The sequence below is a fragment of the Nuphar pumila genome, chromosome 12 (assembly GCF_984573655.1).
Source record: "Nuphar pumila chromosome 12, dmNupPumi1.hap1.1, whole genome shotgun sequence".
Lineage (NCBI taxonomy): Eukaryota > Viridiplantae > Streptophyta > Magnoliopsida > Nymphaeales > Nymphaeaceae > Nuphar > Nuphar pumila.
Genome location: NC_143260.1, coordinates 98,998,818 through 99,022,287, shown reverse-complemented (window position 1 = coordinate 99,022,287; position 23,470 = coordinate 98,998,818). Strand labels below are relative to the sequence as shown.

General features: G+C 36.0%; 1 protein-coding gene across 1 annotated transcript in view; it reads right to left on the bottom strand.

The window, feature by feature from the left end:
- LOC149821293 (protein TONNEAU 1a-like) overlaps positions 1-17,041 on the bottom strand; it is a 45,763-nt gene extending 28,722 nt beyond the window's left edge. Inside the window, exons 1-3 of the mRNA XM_089983878.1 lie at positions 17,009-17,041; positions 16,682-16,926; positions 14,079-14,211 (exon numbers count right to left, since the gene is read on the bottom strand). Coding sequence (XP_089840004.1) covers positions 14,079-14,211; positions 16,682-16,768 — 220 coding nt within the window. The 5' untranslated portion in view covers positions 16,769-16,926; positions 17,009-17,041. The remainder of the gene's footprint in view (positions 1-14,078; positions 14,212-16,681; positions 16,927-17,008) is intronic.
- Between the last annotated feature and the right edge of the window lie 6,429 nt (positions 17,042-23,470).

The following is a 23,470-nucleotide window of genomic DNA, read 5'->3' as shown; positions in this document are numbered from 1 at the left end:
GACAAGGTTCGATACAAAAATCACTCGGTTTTGGGGACAAACAGGCCAACTTGTAAAATTTAGTTCTCTGTAAATAAATCATGGGATTTTGAGGGTAACCCAAAAATTTTACTGAAAAAAAATTAAAAAAAAATTATTTCTGAATATTGATAGTGAAAATGATTTAATGTTGAGTCCGGATTTGAAAAAATTTCGAGCGAGTTACAAGGTTGAAGTAACACAAAGCTTTTATCAAAGTGAAAACCAAAATATTATTTACATCATTCTTGACAAAATGTACTAAAGGTACAAAACTTGAAAAAACAAAATATAATGCTCCCAAACTAGGCCCTAGATCCTCCGGAGAGTGCTTGTCCTCGATGTTGCACCTGCCCCGCTACATTTACTAACCAGTACCAAAACAAAACCCATTAAAGGGTCAGACTTCTGACAGTCTGGTAAGTCTATACCAATTCTGGTAATTCAGAATATTAAACATATTCAAATAACTCAGATATTACAATTCATAGAGTAGTAAGACAAGATACAGAATAAAATTATTTGCATTATTAGGGCATATTTTCATTTCAAACTGTGATTCAAAAGGTCTTTATTTCGATTATTAACCATCCACCTTGGTACATGGGACAAGACAATCGCTGACAGTCGAAGCATTTCGAGGGTACATTATTCTCAGATATTTTAGACTCGGGTGCTTGACTGTAGCGGACCCAAAGCGGGTGGTTTGTGACCGGAAGAGTCACCGCTAAGGCAAAACAGAAAATAGGATGTATCCTACACTACTGCAGTAGTTGGGGATCTATCACCTAGGACACGTGGATAGCCCTGACCTCAGATAACCTACGAGTAAGTGGAGACCAATGGGACGCCTCGAAACAAAAAATCAGAACAAAATCACTCATAGTTGTACCATTTACCTTCTCCAAAGTAACAAAACAGAATGGGTCTGGAGGGTTATCTTTATTAAAGGGATTATTTTATGTGTCTTACATTGTATAGGCCAGAATGGGGTTCAGTAACCCAAGTACATATTTTTAGGATAATAACCAAAGTCCTGGATGCATACCTAACACAATCAACACTTGCTTTGTATACACGAGCACTTCACCAATGTAGCAGATCAATATCTTAAGTTTTGTGTGAAGGCATGTTTTATTTATCATATAGTGTTTTGTTTCGAATTTTAAGAGTTAAGTTATTTTGAGCTCACACACGAGTCAAATTTAGAGCAGAAATATGCCCTACACACTACTGTATACTTGTGACACCAAAAAGGTCTCTCAGAACCTTGGCCTCTTTTGGGCCGTAACTATTTTTGGTGCAGAATATTTTATTGTCACTACGGTTCTCTGAACCCAAATCTCTATTCTTGAGCTAAGCAAAGATGCATGCTTCAAATATTTTTTTTTCAAATAGGCGAATATGCGAAAAGTATTATTTTATCTGAAGTATAATGTGTGCATCTTCAAAATATTTTATTCGGAGTATGATGCATACCAAACTATTATTTTATTCGAAATACGATACGCATGTTATTTTATTCAGAAAGGATGTATGCAAATTTATTATTTTATTTCATGATTATTTTTCCCAAAGTAGGAGACGTAATAGATTTGAAATTCAATATGTATATACACATTATTTTGTTTGAAGTATCATGGATATATATTGTAATGATTCAAACTTAAGTGAACATGTACGTCTCAAAGATATATTTAACTATTCGGAATTTACATGCATTTGGCGATAGAACCTGCTTCGTAGAGTGCGACAATAAGAAACGGAAAATTCTCAAAAATCCTAGGGAAATTTTCCTCTAGATGAAATTCTGATGTGTGGTGACGAAATAAACCGTGTTGGCGGGAAGCGGCGGAACCTAGTTGAGACAATGACGATGATAGTGATCGAATCGGGTAGTGCGAGGAACCCAAGTCAGTGACTTGGTCAAACTACACTAGGTTTGGTTCGAGCACGCCGGTGGACAGAATCGGGTCGGTGAGGGAGGTGTTGGGACTGAGTTGAACTCGGTGAGCTTGGTGGGGACTGGGTGCAAGGCGGTGCAACAAAATCTGAATCAGGTCGGTTTGGTTAGGAAACAAGGCAGCTCGGGTAGGCTAGGCACGTAAATGTTAGAATTTGTACATATGTATACACTTGACAGTATATGTACATATATATATATATTCAAATGTATTTCGTATTTAGGTACATGTGTATTTTTTATTTTTTTGTTTTTTTGTTTTTTTTGTTTTTTATTTTCTGCATTTTTTTCTTTTTTGCTTTTTTTATTTTTTTGAATTGGCTAGCCATTAGCCAGCTTCCAACGGCTCTATTTAGAGCTGTTGGAGGCTGGCCTAATGGCTAATAAGCCTCTATCAGTGTATTTAAATAGGGCTGAAACCCTCTTGTAAAGCAAGGCTTGTTCTCAAGCTTTTGTTCTTCATTACTCTCAATAATACTCAGATTTTTATGTGTGCCTTAGTGCACTGTGTGAAACTCATGTGCTTGTGCAAGTGATTTTTATTTTCAAGTCAGTAGACTTGGTTGTTGCCCATTTGTGAGGGCTTCTTTATATGGTATCAGAGCCATGAGGCTACTTGTTCGTGCTTGATCGTGGAAAGCTATCGTGTAAAGTATTTTGGCGTTCGTGGAAGCCACCTCGTAAAGCATGTTGGTGATCGTTCTTTCCATTGGTCCGTGGTTTCTTTTTACTAGTGTCAACATGGTTGATTTCTCGTCGCACAACTCAAGCAATTCCAACTTCGTCCCTCCATTCAAACTTGACGGTAGCAACCACATTATTTGGGCGGGACACTTGGAGACATTTATAAAAAGTCAAGGATTATGGGGGTATGTTAGAGGTACTATCCTTGAACCCAATCCAAAAATTACTATTTGTGAAAATGGTGTTGAAACAAATCTTGAGGGAAAAGAGAAAGAAAAAGCAATTGAAGAATATTATAAAAAATTAGACGAATGGGACATGAAAAATGCTAAAAATATTATCTTGGATGCTTAGCGGGGTGGAGACTAAGATTGCCTCAAATCTTTTGTGCTACAAAAAAAGCGAGGCATGAGATTATCTCACAGGTATGTTTACCGAAAAAGACATGGCACTTAAATATTACCTTAAAGAGAAAGCTAGAAACATTAAACAAGGAGAAAAGAGTGTTAAAGAGTACAACATGGAGTTGTCTTCCGTTTGGACTCAACTTGCACAATTTGAACCAAAATAGGAAGCAAAGTTTATTGAAATGAGGAGGGCTCAAGTTGAAGAAGATAGATTTTTTGCTTTCCTTTATGGTTTGAGACCCGAATATGAACAAACTAGGGCCTCTTTGCTATCTTCCTCATCACCTCCTCCCATTCACGAAATTCTCACTAAGCTTAGTGGAGAAGAAACTAGGCTTAATATGAGCAAAAGTGATAGTGTTCTCGCTACGCCTAGTAGCAATCAAGGAGAGGATTGTGCTCTTGCCGCTTCCAAACCAGGAAACTATATCAAACCTTATAGGCCCCCACTTCAACAAAAAACAAAATAGAGGGGAATTCAAAGTCATTTGTCACAATTGTCATGAGCACGGTCACATTAAACCTCAATGTCTAAAGTTCAAAAAGGAATATAAACCTTATGAAAAAAGGGTTGCCACAGCTCTATCAAAGCAAGAAGAAGACAACTTGAGTCTCAAAGATCTATCCAAGTCAGTATCACAATTGACGGAAGCATTACAACCATTACTCAAAGGATCTACATTCGGGGCAGCCATTGCATCGTCCTCAACTCCCGGTAGGTGTTCTTGGCTTCTAGATTCCGCAGCTTCATTTCATATGACCACATACAAATCTATTCTATCCAAATGTCAACCTAACTCAAATGCATCTTTTGTTTCTACCGCCGATAGAACTTCTTTGGAACTAAAAGGTGTTGGAAATTTCAAAAACAATTTAACAAATCACAAGCTTTGTATTCCAAAAGTTAGATTCATACCCAAATTAAATCTTAACTTGATTTTTGTTTCTCAAATCTCGGATCACGGATGTGATATTGTATTCTCATTAAACAAATGTTGGGTGCAGGATCGCTGATCCGGGAAATTGATTGGGGAAGGTTTTAGGCAAGGAGATCTTTATTATATGAACTCCCTTTGTATTCCAAAAGAATCTTTTTGTAATTTTGTCCAAACCAAAGATATCAAAGTTTGGCATCATAGACTTTGTCATCCAAATATAATAAAATTAAATTTTGTACTTATTACTTAGAATCTTTGTAAAGACAATTTTGAATGCAATGAATGCATACTTGAAAAAATGATATCTTTACCTTTTGGACAAAGGACATTTTACCCCTCTATGCCTTTTGAATTGGTTCATTCGGATGTGTGGGGTCCTGCTCCTGTTATTTTCAAATGAAGCTTCTCCTACTATATTGTGTTTATTGATGATTATACTAGATACTGTTGAATTTATTTTCTTAAGTATAAATCTGAAGATTTGCATCCTTTAAAAGCTATCATAACATGATCAAAATTCAATTTGAAAGTAAGATAAAAATCTTAAGAACAGACTCTAGAGGAGAATATTTATCAAATGATTTCAAACAATTCTTAGAAAATGAAGGAATTTTACACCAAAGATCTTGTCCTAGAATACCACAACAAAATGGTATTTCAGAAAGAAAACACATGCATATTATAGAGACTACAAGGACTCTACTTATATCTAGGAATGTTCCAAAAAATCTTTGGGTTGAAGTTGCTCTAACCTATATATACCTTATAAATAAAATGCCTTCAAAATCTTTATCAAATGAAATACCTTTTGAAAAATTGTTTAAGTATAAACCTGATTATCAGAGACTTAGAATCTTTGGTTGTAAGTGTTATGTGATAAATGATAAAGGAGATAAACTATCTTCCAAAGCAATCCTGTGTGCCTTTCATTGGTTATTCTGAATCGCAAAAAGGGTATAAATGTTATGATGTCAAAAATGATAAACTTCTTGTTTCAATAAATGTTAGCTTTGTTGAAAGTGAAAGTTGATTTGAAAAATGTAATTCACAAAATGCAAATATTGGTTACTCTTTTCTATTTAAATTGCTTTCTAACTATGGTTGTGATGATCACTATGATAATCAGGAAACTTCTATCGAGTCTTCTATTGAGGGTGGAACATCAGTGGAACCAATAGTGTACACTCGATGACATAGAAACATATCCACTGAAAATGTAAATCAAGGTATTCACGAGTCATTAGAACCTGCCACTAAACAACCTGTCATACGTAGATCTAAGCGAACTTCGAGGATTCCTGATAGATTTGTTTCTTATGACTCCTCTCCTAAACATAGAACTTACCTTTTAGCCATTCATTCAAATTTTGAACCCTTTTGTTACAATGAAGCCAGAAGACTACCTGAATAGGAAAAAGCCATGTGAATGGAATTAGATGCCCTCAAAGGTGCAAACACGTGGAAAATCATAAACTTACCTCCCGAAAAGAAAAACATAGGTTGTAGATGGATTTACAAGGTCAAGACTAAGAGTGATGGTTCTTTTGAGAGACATAAAGTCAAGTTAGTTGCCAAAGGTTATTCTCAGGAGTATGGTGTAGATTATGAAGAGACCTTTGCTCTTGTTGCCAGGATGACCACAGGCAGAACCCTTATTGCAATTGCCTCTATTAAAAATTGGAATATATTTCAGATGGACGTTAAGAATGTTTTTTTTAAATGGTGAACTTAATGAAGAAGTACACATGGATGTTCCACCTGGGTTGATGATTTATGAAGGCAAAGTGCTTAAATTGCAAAAAGCCCTATATGGGCTCAAGCAAGTGCCCAAGGCCTGGTTTGATACATTTAGTAATGTTATTGTTGAATATGGTTTCAAAACATGTTATACTGGCACGGCTTTGTTTGTTAAGAATTTTTCTTCTATATGTAGATGATATGTTGTAAAGAGAATTTCGTCCACAAAATTAGAACGTACCGAATAAATGTAGGTAGTGTTGACGCATATCCGCCTCAAGCTCCTAGGTGCACTCGTTCAGTCAATATGAATCTTGGATTGGGTACAGATCCATATTAACTTGGGTCCAATGGAGCGGGTCCAGTCCGATCCAAACTAGAAAAAGACTCAAAAATAGAGGTCGATCATTTTTTTAAAATGCATTTTTTAGATCAACAGTTATCCGATTTTGAGAAAACAAATCCCCTACAAGATCTATGTTCCAAGACGAATCTAATGATGGTCTTAGCTAAATTTTGCATGAATTTCGCTCGAATTTAAAGGTTAAAACAATAAATTTCTCAGATTTTAATTAACATAATTAAATCTTGTCAGTGGGCTATGGACCAAGCCCAGACCCAACTGACGTCACCTCATATATATATTTTCCATGATTTTTATCAATTAAAATATAAGTATATAATTTAAAATTTTTATTTTTCAGGCTAAAAAAAATCATAGAAAATTTACAAGATATTACATGCACCAAGGGTTATAAATGTCCAAAAATGGACTCAGTCAACTAAGTCCATTTCGGTCCAAGTAAAAAAAATTACAAAATCATGTTTTGTTTTGTTTGTTTGTTTGTTTGTTTGTTTTTTTTGGGGGGGGTGGGGGGGGGGAGGGGGTTAGAGCACGATAGCGTCAACTCCCCCCCCCCTTCTCGACCCCTCCACCTCCCATCCCCACTCCTCTTCCTACAGGGGTGACAGCATCTCCTCTTCCTACGATAGTGGCGTTGTCTCCTCCTACGGCAGTGACGGTGTCTCCTCCTCCTCTTCAGACAATAATGACACCATGGTAAACTTCTCTCTCCCCTTCTGCATCCTCTCTTTCTTCTTCTTCTTCTTCTTCTTCTTCTTCTTCTTCTTCTTCTTCTTCTTCTTCTCTGTCTCTCTCTCTTTTCTTCTTCCTTCTCCTCCTCCTCTCTTTTTCTCTTCTTCTTTCTTCTCCTCCTTCTGTCTCATCCCTCGTTGCTGCAAGAGCCGAACCCAAGGTTGGATTCAGATCTTGGGTTTAGCAGAACCTGAACCTAGGGTTGTTGGGTTCGGCTATGTTGAACACAGGTTTGGTTTAGCAGAACCCAAGCTTGGGTTCAGCAGAACCTGAACCCGGATGCGAGTTCAGCAGAACTGAACCCAAACCTGGGTTCAAAATAACCGAACACAGGCTTGTTGGATTCGGCAGAACCTAAACCCAAACCTAGGTTCAACACAGCCGAACCCAGCATGGGTTCAGCAGAGCCGAATCCAAGTTTGGGTTGAGTTCTGCTTGACTTAACTTATACTTCATAGTTAATTTGATTTGTGGCATGATGAATTGATGACATGATAATTATTGTTATTTCATTAGTAATGCTAACTTAAAACTATTAAAGTCTATATATACCCTCCCCACACCCCCGCACCCAAGTTTTTTTAAAGTGCCGCATCGCCAACCTAGCACCCCCCGCACCCGCACCTATGTGACAGTTAAAAATCTATATAAAACCAGATATAGCTCCAAAAAATCAGAATTATTGATTCTATGATCTTCTAAATTCAAGAACTATCAGATGCCTACCTCACCAAGATGATCCGACAACTTTTGTACGGATATCCGTTTCTAGGGCTCGAAGAATGAGGTATACCACATCAACCAAAAACAAAGTTTCTTTGCCCTTTTCTTCCTCAAGTAATCGGCGAAAGCCCTCTCTCAATGTCTGGTATGGCTCTAAGACCTTATCAAACCAAAGAGAGGAGACACACAGGAGAAGAAGATTGATGATTGCAAGAGAAACTTCATTACTCGCAAATAAAGGAATACAACAATAAAAAGGGTTCGACCCCACTACCTAATAATGCAGTTCCTAAAATGCCCTTTTAACATTGAAATAATACAAGAGAAAAATTACATTAATAACCCTACAAAGAATAGTATATACTATATACACTTAGAGGGGTAGTACATATGACATACAATATTTTACATAATTGCAACAAATGTTAGCCCCTTTAGGGGACATCATGCTTGAAACTACAGTTGTCTCATATAGTCACCAGCACACAAGAAAGAACTGTTAGAAAATAATACATATATGTATATACTTGAATATATATATATATATACTCTTCTTAATACAAGAGTATATATATGTATAAGTATATGTATATAAATACATATTTAAAGTATATACGTATATTCTTGTAATTTTTATTTTCTTATTTCTGTAATTTCTCATTTTATTTATTTTTATTTTTCAGTTTTTGTTCCCTTTCTGTACATAGTAAGTAGCTGACTGTGTACAGTGTACAACAGTCAGCCACCGACTGTGTACACAGTCTGTCAAATAAGAGCCGTTGGGCTGATTCCCAACAGCTCTAATTAGAGCTGTTGGGAATAGCCCATCGGCTCTTTCAAACAGTAATGCATTATAAATAAGGGCAATGAGTCCATTGTATGTATACATGAATAAAAGGGTTTTATCCCCTCATTGCAATAACACAGTGCATTTGAAGCACTTGTTCTTTCTTGTGGTGTGAAGCTTTTTAATGCTATTTTGTGTTGGCATATGTTTTGAATATCAAGTTATTTGGAAACTTGATTGTGTGTGAGACTTTTCACATGGTATCAAAGCTTGGTGTATGATCAACTGTGCATTGGTGGGTTGCCTTGAAAAGTGTGTTTATTCTTCTTCGTGGTGATGATTAGTTTTTCTTTTCTAATTCACTATAGGTGAATTTTTCTCACACAATACAAGCAACTCTAACTTTATTCTGCCATTCAAACTTGAAGAAAGCAACTATAACATTTGGGCAGGACACTTGGAGACATTTATCAAGGGTTAAGGTTTGTGGGGATTCGTAAGAGGTATTATTCTTGAACCTACTCCCAAAATTACATTAGGTGAAAATGGGATTGAGACTAGTCTTGACGAAAGAAATAAAGCCATGGAAGAATATTACAAGAAATTGGATGAATGGAAAATGAAAAACGCAAAAAAAAAATCATGGATGCTAAGTGGAGTTGAGACAAAAATTGCCTCAAACCTATTAAGCTACAAAAAGGCAAATGAAGCATGGGAATATCTTAGAGGTATGTTTACCGAAAAAGATATGGCCCACAAGTATTATCTCCGAGAAAAAGTTAGAAATATCAAACAAGGAGATAAAAATGTAAGAGATTACTTTATGAAGTTATCTTCTATATGGACCCAACTTGCCCAATTTGAACCCAAATGGGAAAGTAAGTGTATAGAAATGTGAAGAGTTCAAGTTGAAGAAGATAGACTCTTCGCTTTTCTCTATGGTTTGAGACCCGAGTTTGAACAAACAAGGGTCTTCTTGCTATCATCTTTGTCTCATCCTCCTATTCATGAGATTCTCACTAAATTTAATGGAGAAGAAACTAGACTCAATATGAGTAAAAATGTTAGTGTGCTTGCTACTTCTAGCAATGGCCAAGAAGAGGATTGCGCACTTGCCGCATCAAAACCAGGGCATCATATAAAGTCATATAAACCTCCTCATTTTAGCAAGAATAGAGGAGAATAAAAAATCATTTGCCATAACTGTAATGAACCTGGTCATATTAGGCCTCAATGTCCTAGATACAAATATAGGCCTCAAGAAAAGCATGTTGCCGCTACACCATCAAAACAAGATGAGGATACTCTGAATCTCAAATACCTCACCAAATCATTATCTCAACTAACGGAAGCATTGCAACCATTACTCAAAGGATCTACTTCAGGAGCGGTCATTTCATCTTCTTCTACTCCTATGTGCTCTTGGCTTCTTGATTCAGGAGCTGCTTTTCATATGACCCCACATAAGTCTATATTATTCGAATGTCAATCTAATTCGAATGCATCTTTTATTTCCACTGCCAATGGCACCGCCTTGAAAATAGAGGGTGTTGAAACTTTTAAAAATGATTTGTCAAAACATAACAAATTTTACATTCCAAAAATAAGACTTATACCAAAACTTCATCTTAACCTACTTTCAGTTTCTCAAATCTCGGATCATGGATATGATGTCATTTTCTCATCAAGTAAATGTTGGGTGCAGGGTCGCCAGTCCGGGAAATTGATAGGGGAAGGTTCTAGGCAAGGAGATCTCTATTATATGGATTTTCTTTGTATTCCAAAGGAATTATTTTGTAACACTGCCCAAATAAAAGATATACGGACTTAGCATCATAGACTTAGGAATCCAAATATAAGGAAATTAAATTTTGTACATGTTACCAAGAATCTTTGTAAAGATAATTTTGAATGTAAAGAATGTTTACTCGGTAAAATGACATCATTGCCTTATGGTCAAAGAACTTTTTATTCTTCAATACATTTTGAATTAGTTCATTCGGATGTGTGGGGTCCTGCTCTTGTTGCTTCTAAAAGGGGATTCTCCTACTACGTTGTGTTTATCGATGACTTCACTAGATATTGTTGGATTTACTTTCTTAAGTTTAAATCAGATGTATTTGCAACCTTCAAAACATTTCATAACATGATTAAAAATCAATTTGAAAGTAAGATCAAAATTCTCAGAACTGACTCTAGAGGAGAATATTTGTCAAATGAGTTTAAACAATTTTTAGAAAACGAAGAAATTTTACATCAAAATTCTCAGAACTGACTCTAGAGGAGAATATTTGTCAAATGAGTTTAAACAATTTTTAGAAAACGAAGGAATTTTACATCAAAAATCATGTCCTAGAACCCCACAATAAAATGAAATTTCAGAAAGAAAACACAGATATATTATGGAAACTACAAGAACCCTTCTTATTGCTAGAAACGTTCCTAAAAATCTTTGGGCTGAAGCTGCATTAACCGCAGTATATCTCATAAACAGGATGTCTTCAAAAACTGTCAAATGAGATTCCTTTTAAAAAATTATTCAAATATCAACCTGACTATCAAAGACCGAGAATCTTTGGTTGTAAATGTTATGTTTTAAATGATAAAGGAGATAAATTATCCTCTAAGGCTATCCCCTGTGCGTTCATTGGTTACTCTGAAACACAAAAAGGATTTAAATGCTACGATATCAAAAATGATAAACTTGTCTCAAGAAATGTTAATTTTGTTGAAAATGAAAGTGGATTTGAAGGAAACACGTCACAAGACATAAATTCTGATTATTCTTTCTTGTTTAAATTGTTGTCTAATTATGAAAATAGTTATATATAATCTCCTATTGAAGATAAAACAACAGTTGAATCAATAGTATACACTAGAAGAAATCAAAATGCAACCAATGAAAGTGTAAATCAAAATAACAATGAAGCATTAGAAATTCCTTCAGAACAAACCACCATTCGCAGATCTGAATGAACCTCAAGAATTCCAAATAAATTTGTGTCATATGACTCATTCTCTCCTAGACATAGAGCATGTCTTATAGTTATTCATTCATATTTTGAGCCTTCATGTTACAATGAAGCAAAAAATTTACCCGAATGGATAAAAGCTATGCATATAGAATTAGACGCTCTTAAAGAAGCTAACACTTGAGAAATTCTAAATTTACCCATTGAAAAGAAGACCATAGGATGTAGATGGGTTTTTAAAGTAAAAACCAAAATTGATGGATCATTGGGAAGGCATAAAGCTAGGCAAGTTGTCAAAGGATATTCTCAAGAATATGGAGTGGATTACGAAGAAACTTTTGCTCTTGTTGCCAAGATGATCATTGTTTGAATGGTTGTAGCTATTTCAGTTATTAAAAATTGGAATATATTTCAATGGATGTTAAAAATGCCTTTTTAAATGAGAATCTTAATGAGAAAGTATACATGGATGTTCCACCTGGATTGATAATTCCTTCAGGTAAAGTACTTAAATTAAAAAAAGCATTGTATGATCTCAAACAAACACCTAAAGCTTGGTTTGATACTTTTAACAATGTTATTGCAAGATATGGTTTTAAACCATGGTACACTGATACAGCTTTATTTATCAAGAATTCTTCTGCAAGTATTATAATTTTACTTTTATATGTTGATGATATATTGATTACAAGGAGTGACCAAGAAGGAATCAAGAAAGTAAAACAGTTTTTAAAAAATTCTTTTGAAATGACAGATCTTGGGTTCCTAACATACTTCCTTGGTACAGAAGTATCTTACTCTAACAGAAGGTACATATTGTCACAAACAAAGTTTGCTTCAGATATTATTGACAGGCCAGAACTATCGGATGATAAAGTTGTTGGCACCCCAAAGACTGTTGGAATGAAAATATGAGTCGATGATGGAGTTCCTTTAGACAATCCAACTCCCTTCAGACAGCTCGTGGGATCTCTTATGTATTTGAGTATTACAAAACCAGCCATAGCTCATGTTGTACATATAGTCAGTCAATTTCAACACGCTCCAACATCAGCTCATATGAGTGCAGTAATGAGAATTATCAAATACATTAGAAGCACAATAAATAAGGGAGTTTTTTTATCATCTTCTTCCTCCTTAGATCTTATTGCATATTCTGATGCTGATTGGGGAGGGGATCCAAATAATAGACACTCAACAATTGTTTTTTGTGTGTTTCTAGATGAATCTTTGATTTCATGAAGGTGCAAGAGACAACAAAAGGTGTCACTATCATCTACAGAAGCTGAATATAGAGCAATGACAACTACTATCATGGAAATCGTGTGGATCCAACAACTAATTTCAAATATGGGAATTCATCTTCAGAATCCTACAAGATTATGCTGTGACAACAAGAGCTCCATAGACATTGCTCGAAATCATACGTTTCATAAAAGAACCAAGCATATAGAGATGGATTGTCATTTTGTTCGTGAAGAATATTTAAAGAAGACTATTGATCTTCCTTACGTGACATCAGAATATTAACTTGCGAATTTTTTCACCAAGGCATTGTGCTCACCAAGATTCAACTTTTTACTTGACAAACTTTTGGTGATGTCACCATAAGTTTGAGGGAGACTGTTAGAAAATAATGCATATATGTATATACTTGAATATATATATATATATACATACTCTTCTTAATACAAGAGTATGTATATGTATAAGTATATGTATATAAATATATATTTAAAGTATATACGTATATTTTTGTAATTTTTATTTTCTTATTTCTGTAATTTCTCATTTTATTTATCTTTCTTTTTCAGTTTTTGTTCTCTTTCTGAACATAGTCAGTAGCTGACTGTGTACAGTGTACAACAGTTAGCCACTTACTGTGTACACATTCTGTCAAATAAGAGCCATTGGGCTGATTCCCAACAACTCTAATTAGAGCTGTTGGGAATAGCCCAACGGCACTTTCAAACTGTAATGCATTATAAATAAGGGCAATGAGCTCATTGTATGTATATGTGAATGAAAGGGTTTTATCCCCTCATTGCAATAACACAGTGCATTTGAAGCACTTGTTCTTTCTTGTGGTGTGAAGCTTTTTAATGCTATTTTGTGTTGGCATATGTTTTGAATATCAAGTTATTTGGAAACTTGATTGTGTGTGAGACTTTTCACAAGAACAAGGGCCCCTAGTAACATAGGACACATAAAGGCCTAATCCTTGTTAAAAACAAAGAAACACAATGGTTTAAGAGCTTTTTTTGCCAAAACAGTAGATTAGAATTTTATGAGAAACACAAAGTACAAGAAGAAAGATTGTAATCTAGCAATCACCATTACAACACAAATAGCGAAGCTGAAATAAAGGAGATGTGCATATTGACGGCTGCTACTGTCGATAAGATTAACAATTGATCTGTTAAACAGATTCTGGCCTGAAGATGGATTTGAGTACCTTACATCTCTCAAAATAACTGAGCACAATGAATAAAAGGACGAACTTTTTCAAGATTGTTGGTCTTTTGAAAATGATACAAGAAAGGAAGCAACTAGAAAGATTCTTTGCTTCATTCAAGGAGGTCTAACACCAGTTCAGCATCAGAGGAATCATATATGATAATTACCAAATCAAGAACTTAACAAGTGATAGCATCAAAGATTAAAACAACAAACATGGTGGTTTTATAAAAATGGAGCAGTTCAAGAAATATTAAAATCAGGTAAATGATCATCTTATTAAACAGGAAAAGAACCTGATGGAGAAGCATGTAGTTGCTTAGCTCTGTCATTGCAGCTACCAAGCAAGGCAGGTGGTCCACCATCTTCATTTTCACCCACCCGATCCTCCTCTTCTATGGCCTCAAACACACTTGCTCTAAGCTCAGCCTAACAAATAAGTCAGTCCGAAGAAGAATCGTAATTACAACTTTAAAAGGTATAAGATTTCAACCTGATGTTAATCACTCAGGACGTGACAAAACTATTCATTTAAGGAATGCACTAAAAGGGGTCATAAGGAAAAGAACTCCAGCTAAAGACAATAGACCAAAGCACACCTAATACACTAAAATAACTTGAACATGAATTTCCACATAAAAATTCCAACAAATGACTAGAATGGAGTCATTTAGAGATTCTTGCAATATATTATAGCTTATATGGTTCCATTAGGTCACTTCCTCGCAGTTTCACTTATTGGCATACTTCTCAGTAGATTTCACCACCCATAGTCAAACCTGCTTCAGTAACTGCTCGCATATGTCTCCATTAATTCCATATGCACTCCTATATGAAACTGAACTAAACAAATTACCGAGGATAATGTGGAATTCGATATAAATTTTAAAGGCCGTATGCTAGAACCAATTCCATCTTTTATTGTGTCAAGAAACAACTACAAATAGAACTACATCACAAGCCAATATCTTTCAGTTTATTGCCATAGCAAAATAATTACAACAACCTAGATTCTAAGTAGCATAACTTGAAATGTGTACTTGTTCCCATTCCCCATTCGTTTTTCTACATGCTCCCACTTTGAATTCATGCCTTCAATGATCTAGTAAGTACTCCCCACATAGGCATTCCCTTTGTTATGCAACATTTTGTGGGTCTTGCTGAATCAAACAATTAAGACAGTTGACACATTATCTTAATTTTAAAAAAAAAAAATAGGAATGCATGCAAACTGTGACGTGCTCAGAAGTTTGTACAACACGTTCTAAAAACTTTTGATAATTATCAACATGCTTGTGGCAATGGAGTGACCTGGGAGAAACGCCTAAAACTGAATACTACTAATTCATTGTATACATTATGCTGAGGTATGGCCATCATCCCACAAAAAAACAAAGATCATCAATCTATTTCAAATGAAAAGTCAATGAATGAGAGAGAGAGCAAAAAAATATACATGTAGATTGCATAAGTCGGAAGGATGTAATAGTGCACCAGAAGGCTGTTGGTACAGTGGAAGAATGACAAAAAACAAGTGAAAAAGGATGAGAGAAAGGTGTCCATCTAAAAAGAGGAGGTCCCGTTTCATATACAATCATCAAACACATGTACATGTAGAAATCTCAGCACAACATAAGATGTGTATTCGGAAAAAGGATGAAAAAGAGTGAAAGCCACTGTCCTGTTGGACAAAAGACTTTGGCTCTATTACAAGTCTCACTATAATAATGAAAAGTTTTTATCTTTAGTGATCATCACCAGGCTGTGTTACATAAGGAAAGCATGGTTAAGTTACAGACAAGTACTACGTCAAAGCACATTTGTTAAAGAGTCCTCACAGCTGAGGAACCTATATCAAACCTTATTTAGAGCTTTTATAAACATGCAGAACAATTCTGTCAAATAAGGCCCTTTGAGGTGTGCCAAACCACACAGTATTGAACATGCCTTGCCACAGAATACTGATGTGTCAGCATCATGCTTCAAGAAGTACACATGGTGATTCATAAGTCAATGGTAAAGGAGTTGAAAGTTGCTAGCCAAACTTCTATGTATACCACATATGCCAACAATATACCCACGATTGGTGTCCACCGCATAAACACAACTGTCGACTATATTTATTTAGGTGAATGTTCCAAACTGCCCCATGTCATCAACAAAGCAAACCCTCATTGGAGCACTCTAAAGAAAGATAAGACAAGGGATCTGTTCCAACTTCACAAAATGAAAATGAGGCAACTGGGTACAAACAGGTATGCGAACAATGCGAGTTACAAACGCAATAAAAATACAAACAACGAATGCATAAGAAAGCCAAGTATAAGGCATGGCTCATCGCAAAACCCCATCAAAGATGGACTGCATTAGACAGTAATGAGAGTTTATCAATGTGTGCCCCAATTTCCTCAACAGCCTCAACTACTTGGCACCAATACTTGAAGCGAGAACAAATAGACCTAAAACATGCGTCCCTATTATTCCTTTGCAGATTCTATTCCTCCAGTGTCCTAACTCTCATACTGCATCTCGCTGTTTTCGACAGAAGTTGGCATCCATAAACATAACTCTAAACCCACCATTCTCTGCTTGGTAGGAATGCTTGCTTCTCTACGAGCAACGCAATAGCGGATCCGCAGAATCACTTCCATCACATGATGGCTCCAAAATTGCATATGCCAACAGAACGCTAAATGCAAGTTAACAAAGTGAACGAACGAACGAACAAACATAGAAGAAAATGGGAACCAGCTAGCAAGAAATCAACACCTCTTATGTTCTCAGGATCCTACACACAAAAGACATTCAGCTCGACTCAACGGAATCAAAGCATCATATTCGCTTCAACAATTCTTTACACACAAGGAGAAAAGAGAGAGAGAGAGAGAGAGAGACTGACGCGGATCTTGGCGAGAACGCCCTTCTTCTCGAGGGTGCGAGTGACGAGGGTTTTGAGGTCCATCATTTCTCGGGTGTAGTCGTCCATTGTTGGATCTACGATCGAATCCCTAACCCTAACCCCAACCCCACCGGTCGAGAGAGCACAGGAGGATTTAAGGGGTTAACTTCCACCTGCCCCCACCGAAAGACTGTCTTCTCTGCTGCTCTGTGCTCTGCTGCGTCCACGCTCTCTCTCCCTTTTTTCTTGAATTAGAAGAAAAATAAAATAAGGAGTTTATTTACTGAAATTTTAATAAAAAACGGTAAAAGGGAAATTTCCATTTACTGTTGTAAATATGGGCCGGTTACGAAAAAACTCTTCCTGAAAACTGTCAAAGAACAGCTTTCATTTACTATGGTTCTCTAGATCATAAATCTACAAAAATTACCTTCATAATTAAAAGTTTATACTGTTTACTTTTTTTTTTTAAGAGGATAAGTAAGTACTTTTCAGTTTTTAACAGACACTACAAGAAAAACCAAAAAGGACTCACGTTTTATGGGTGTGGACTTGAGGTCCCTGTTTGACAGTTTTCAGAAAAAGTTTGGGTAGATTTAGAATTTAAAAAACGTGTGGCCCATATTTGAAATTATAGTCCAAAGAAAGGCAAGAACAAGGTGAAAAATACTGAAAGAGTGGGGGATAAGAACGGGTCGGACATAGTATACTGACACGATACTGGATCCGACTTTGAAAGATTGATCAGGGTTCAGGGTTTGGATCCGACTCGAATATAACAGTGTAAGTGCGGATCAGGATACGATGTGAGACCGTGCGGTACGGTGTCTCATAGAACAAGTAAAATCTTTTGATTTTCAATTGGAAGAGCTAAAATGGATGCTTCAACCCAGACCTATATCCATTTTTATTGTGTTCTGTGCATCTGGGTGTGCATATGTTATTGTCTGAATTTTGGTTTTATGCGGAAACCGTCATGCTTGCTCCATGTTCTTGTTTCGATCGACTGTCAATCATGAATTCAATATTGTTGTATTTCCTGTTTTATTTCATGATATTGATTGTGAAACTGCGTGATCCGAAAAGCGATCCAACAGGCAGTACCCACCTTAACTGGGGCGACCCAAAGGGGGCCTACGGCTTCCCCTTTTCATTATCAAATCCCACCCCATACCCTAACCACTAACGTCTCTCTCTCTCTCTTTGATGATGCGTTCATTTGCTTTCATTTTGTTGGTTATCTATTTTTTTATCTGTATGTAGTTTTAGTGCAATGGCTTATTTTGTGGACAAGCAATAGGTTTTTTTAAATTTTAGGAGAGCCTGACTTGATCTTGAAAGGTCGATCTGGGATCTGGTTTTTTTTAGCAGATTTTGAAATGATGATATGATCTTGACTTGAAAGGTTTACCTGTTTTTTTTGTTTTTTTTTTTGGGGGGGGGGGGTGGGTATGGCGTAGGTGAATTTTTTTTTTCTACACTTTTTTCTTGTGGTTTTGGTTGAAAGGTAGATTTATAATTTGGTTTGATTAGAGTTTTTTTTCACAAGAATTCAGCTTTTAGATGTAGATCTGGTTGCTTTTTACGTTTAGCCAAATATTTATTGATTCTTTATTATGCCCTTTTTCAATTCCTTATCAAATCGGATGAGATATAGGATTTGATTGATCTTTTTCTTTTGTGTGGATCATCGTTTCTTCTTTACATAGTGTTTTTTCTTCTTCTTTGAAACAATCAAACTTCTAGATTTTTTTAGTTTCACAGGGTGATGGCTTTTGTTAATTGATCATCGATTTGTTACTCTATTTATTTGCCACCGTATTTTGTTTTTATTTTTTATTTTTTATTTTTTATTTTTTATTTTTTTATTTTTATTTCTGATTGCCCAACCTAGTTTAACGTTTCACGTTTCGCTATATCTGTTGTGATCAACATATCTTCGTTAAGACAATCACTCTTGTAGTCTAGAGTACCAACACAATCGACAATGTCAAGGTCAAAAATCAGGACAAGGAGGGCATCCCTCAAACCATCAGTATATGATCTTCATCGGAAAACAGCTCTAGGGTGGCCACACCTTGGCCGACTACATCATCCAAAAGCCTGTGCATTTTTATTGTGCATTTGTGCCTACCCTGACTTAAATGCCTGGCTCAGCCCCTGCCTGATCAGCCTTTATTTTTTGTTGTACAACCTGCCAGAGTGAAGACCAACAGCAGACGGATGGTGATCAGGTGCAGTGGCACACTACAGTTGTGCAATGTGATTGCACCTGATCCCAACACATCTTGACCGTTCACTTCCTGTGAAAGACAAGGGTTGAAGTTTCCAAGAATTTAACCTATTTTTTGGTGCCAATGAGAACCACAATGGAGGACTGTTCTTTTCTATCCAAAGTTGTGATGCAATGCGTTGATGGTTTGCGTTCAGTTGAGGGTGGGACTATTGATCCATGTAAGCATTATAAAGGTTTTGTCTGGCAGGAGCAGTTAGTGCATGTCACCTTGTGTTGGGACGTTGCAAGTTCGAATCTCAATGTAGGGGTCTGCCTAACCCCAGCTTTCTCTATCCAAAAAAAAATCTCCTGTGGTTGTGGAAGAGTCTCAATGCAAAGGACCACCATGGATTTCTCTTTTCTATCAGAAGATGTGAGGATGGTTTGGGATCGGCTGAGGGTGGGATTATTGATCCATGTAAGTAATTGAAATATGCTCTTCTGATTTTTGAGATAATTTGTGACTGACCCATATATGACCCAATCAGAACAATCCTCACCGTCTTCAATGCCTTTCTAACGCCTACAACTCATCAGTTTTCCTTTTAAAAGGAAAGTGCAAGAAGAGCTTTGGTAAGCATATCAGTATCCACACACCACCATAAGACCACCTCAAACGGGTGCAGAGATTCAAAGAAATTCTATTTGTCAAAAATATGTCCAAGAGGCTGAGCAGCAAAGAGAGGAGAGTGCGTACCTGAACGCACGGGCATATCAAACGTTTCTTAACAAATCTGACTTTGATTTCAAGTTACAGGATACTCGAAACGTGTGAATTAAATGGCATTCAATGTCTGGGATGAAAACTGCTAGATCAAGGAAGGCTATAAGATTCTAGCTATGCGCATATGAACTGAAAATCACATCCCCCTTGAATCAGGCTGGTTTTCTCATTCATCCCCTTCGTTCTTCTCTCTTGTTTTGTCTCTGTTTTTCTTCCCTCACGGCGCTAATCTCAAAAGGAAAGGACCTTACAGCGTGACAGTGTAGCAGCATAGAAGAATGCCGGCGTTATTCATTTGGGTGTAACTACTGGCTTTGTTACATTATGCCATGTTGGTGACAAAAAAACTCAACAAACCCATTGTTGAGTCATTTTGGAAGCCTTTGTTTTGATGGTTTTAATTGTAAAAACGAATCTTCTCTTAGGAAAGTGTAGGAAGAAATTGAATGATTCGTTGGCACGAGTTAGTTCTTAGTGGAGAGTCGATCACCAAAAATTGAATCTATCAACAGGTATCAGTGGGCACGGCGTGGTTGGTAGGACCTGTCAGTGCAAGTAAAGGGTTTGCCTATTGGAATAAGGGTGCATTTGAGTACCTCGGCTCTCTAATGTGTATCCCAAACTCCCACACCAAGATCCGAAGTAAAAAAAATGCCAAATAAGAAAATACGCATCAAAATTGGATGTTTATCTGTTTTGACGGTTGAAAGTATTATAGTATGTCTCATGCATATTGATTTTGGTTTACCTGTATCGGTATTCTCTACCAGGCTTTCATGAGTCTGATCCGTTTTACAAGTTTTTAGGTGAAATATGATGCGTAGCTGCAAAGCGAATGTGGAATGCTTGAATGACTTCAAGAGCCAGTCTTTTTCTTTTCCGGTATTGGTTTAAAAAAAATATATTTACTATATTTTTCTCTGTGTTTAGGAGGTTTGAACCTCTATTAGAGAGTGACTAATCAAGGAGTTGCAGCCACACATCGAAGGAGTTGTGCAAATCGAGCTATTGAATTGGTCGTTTCGATGTTTGCACCTAACAATTTCGACAAAACAAGGTAAGGGTTTCTATTCAATACTCGTTGATCGAAACTCATATACACAAGCATATTCCAATGTAGGCTTGAAATCATACATCAAGTGTCACACATGAGGCACCAATGTCGATTTTAACCTATTAAGCATTGGATTGGTTTTCAAAACTGATGACCGAATTCATGTACCAATTCAAGTAAGAATCAATCATGAATATAAATCGATGTTACATCATATACATATGTTATACATATACATATGTTATACATATACATATGTACTAATATGCATATGTACACATGTGTATAAGAGTATGGAGTTTAAAAAAAAAAAATTTTATTGCACTATGGGATTAAATCGGGTATAGTCGATTGGTCAAACTGCTCGCGCGAGGGATCACAAACGGATTCCCTCATGGATCAGTTCTGATCTACTAAGGAATAGCTTGACTAGTCCCCATTGGGCTGGGTCGGTTCAGTTCCTAACAAAAAAAGAAGTGATTTCATGATTTATATGTTGAAGGAAAACACCAAAACGTTTTATGAGAAAATCATTTTTATGGTAAAAGCCAACTTGTTCATCTATGTGGCTATGTGTGTGACTGTTATAGTCATGATCACATGCTAAAATATGTGGATTCAATACGTGTATGGATATGTTCAGTCGACCATAGAGTCAGACCATGATGATGATGCAATGTTAGAAAAGTATTTCAAAAAAAAAATGTTTCTTTGAAAAATGTTTTTAAAATCATGTATGCATTTTGCAAATCTTTGTCTTTAAGCATATTGGATGCATCCTTGTTATACATATTGATGTTGTAGAACTGATATGCCTATAAGTATGTATGCATTCAATTCGTCATGACAGATAAAAAAAATGAGAAAGAACACATCATGTTTGTTTCTAAAAGCCAAATCGGTTTTCTGAAGAACATACATGTGCTTATCTTTTCAAAATCATTGGTGAACTTGCATAAATCAAGGGTTGGAGCTTTGCTTAAACTCAGCCTATAAAAAGAAAAGAAAACTAGGAATTTTATAGATTTTTGTTTTGAAATTCAGTGAAAAGAAGAAAAAAAACGTGTTAGTAGTTTCACTTATATGTGTTATTCTCACCTGTGTGTGAAATCTGACTTTGGTCCGGTAAATAGATCGTATCTCCCTCATCCAAAGGAATTTTTATGAACAGTTTACGGAGTTGAAAAATTGACAAAATTTTGCATATTATGTGAATGAGCGTTGTTCTCATATTGTGCATAGAACAATGATAGTTGAAACAACAAAGTATATACATACCTAAATCGTTTGTATCTCTCTTGTTTGAAGGAGTTTTTATGAACAGTTTGAGGCATTAAAAAACTGACAAAATTTTTAATATGTTGTGAAAGTTTAAACTCTCTTTTCAGATTATGCACTGAGTTGTGACAATCATAACAATAGAGTAGATATGGGCCTAAGCGAGTCTCGAACCAATTATGGGTCGGTTAAGCATGCATGGAATGAATGTATGGTATGAGCCTTTGTTTTTAAATGCTAAATGAACATGCAAGTGCATCTTATAGTATTGGTTTTATGCATGTGTTAAGTGCCTAAAAGGGGTTTGACCTAAATGGGCTTATTCTACTATTATATGCCTAAATGCACACTACTATTGAACTTGCATGTGTTATGCATTATGTGTCTACGTGATTATGTATGAATGCATATAGTTAATTATGATCAATGTCTAATATTGAATGCATGAATGAGTTTGACATGTTACAATTGCATATGTGGTATGATAGCAACTTTGGCAATGAATTCTGCGTCCATTAGTCCAAATTGGAGGCTTGAATCTTATATCAAATTCATTATGTATGTACATGAATATATGATAGAATTAATAAATTAAGAAGATAATCATGTGAACATTAGTTCTATTGGGCTTATAATGAGAGAGTAAGCGGCACTTCTAGCTTCGTAGAATATGTTTTGAGCACAAAAGGTTGCTCCTTCCTAGCCACGAAGATAAGGGAAGGCCTCCACATTAACCGTAGGGTGAATGGTCACGAAATTCATGAGTGAAAGTTTGATGCATCAAGATGAAGGTACTGGGAGCTCTCTCTCGACTTGGTCATCCCTCACCCAAGACTAGTGAAAGGTGTTTGATCAAGGTAAAGCCACAAATTATATGAATACACCTTCTGAGTTGTGGTCCTGATCTAGGTACTGCCTGTGTAGTACCCACAGGGCTAAGAAGTGAAAACACTAGTTATTTATGCAATGAGTTAAGCATTGCATGCATCACGTAAAAAAAACTTAAATAAAGGCAATTAAAGTCACTTATGCATAAAAGATCTTTTGTCTTACAATAGTAAGTGCATACATGTTTATATGTTCATACATAAGATTATAACTATTTAGGAATGATATTTTTTTAATGCACTGTGATGATATGCATACTTGAATCTGCTCATGCATAAAATATTTGTTGGCTTCTGAAAAATAATTTTGTCATGCAATTGTTATAACATGTATACCTGAATTGAATGTTTGATTATTTTAATGGTTGAATGCATGATAGGATGTCTCATATATATTGGTTTTGATTTACCTATATTGGTAACCCCTACCATGCTTTCACGAGTTTGACCTGTTTTATGGGTTTTTAGGTGAAGTACGATGTATAGCTGCAGAGCGGATGCTGGATGCGGGGATAGCATTGAGAGCCAATCTTTTCTTTTTCTGAGAATAGTTTTGGAAAATATTTATTAT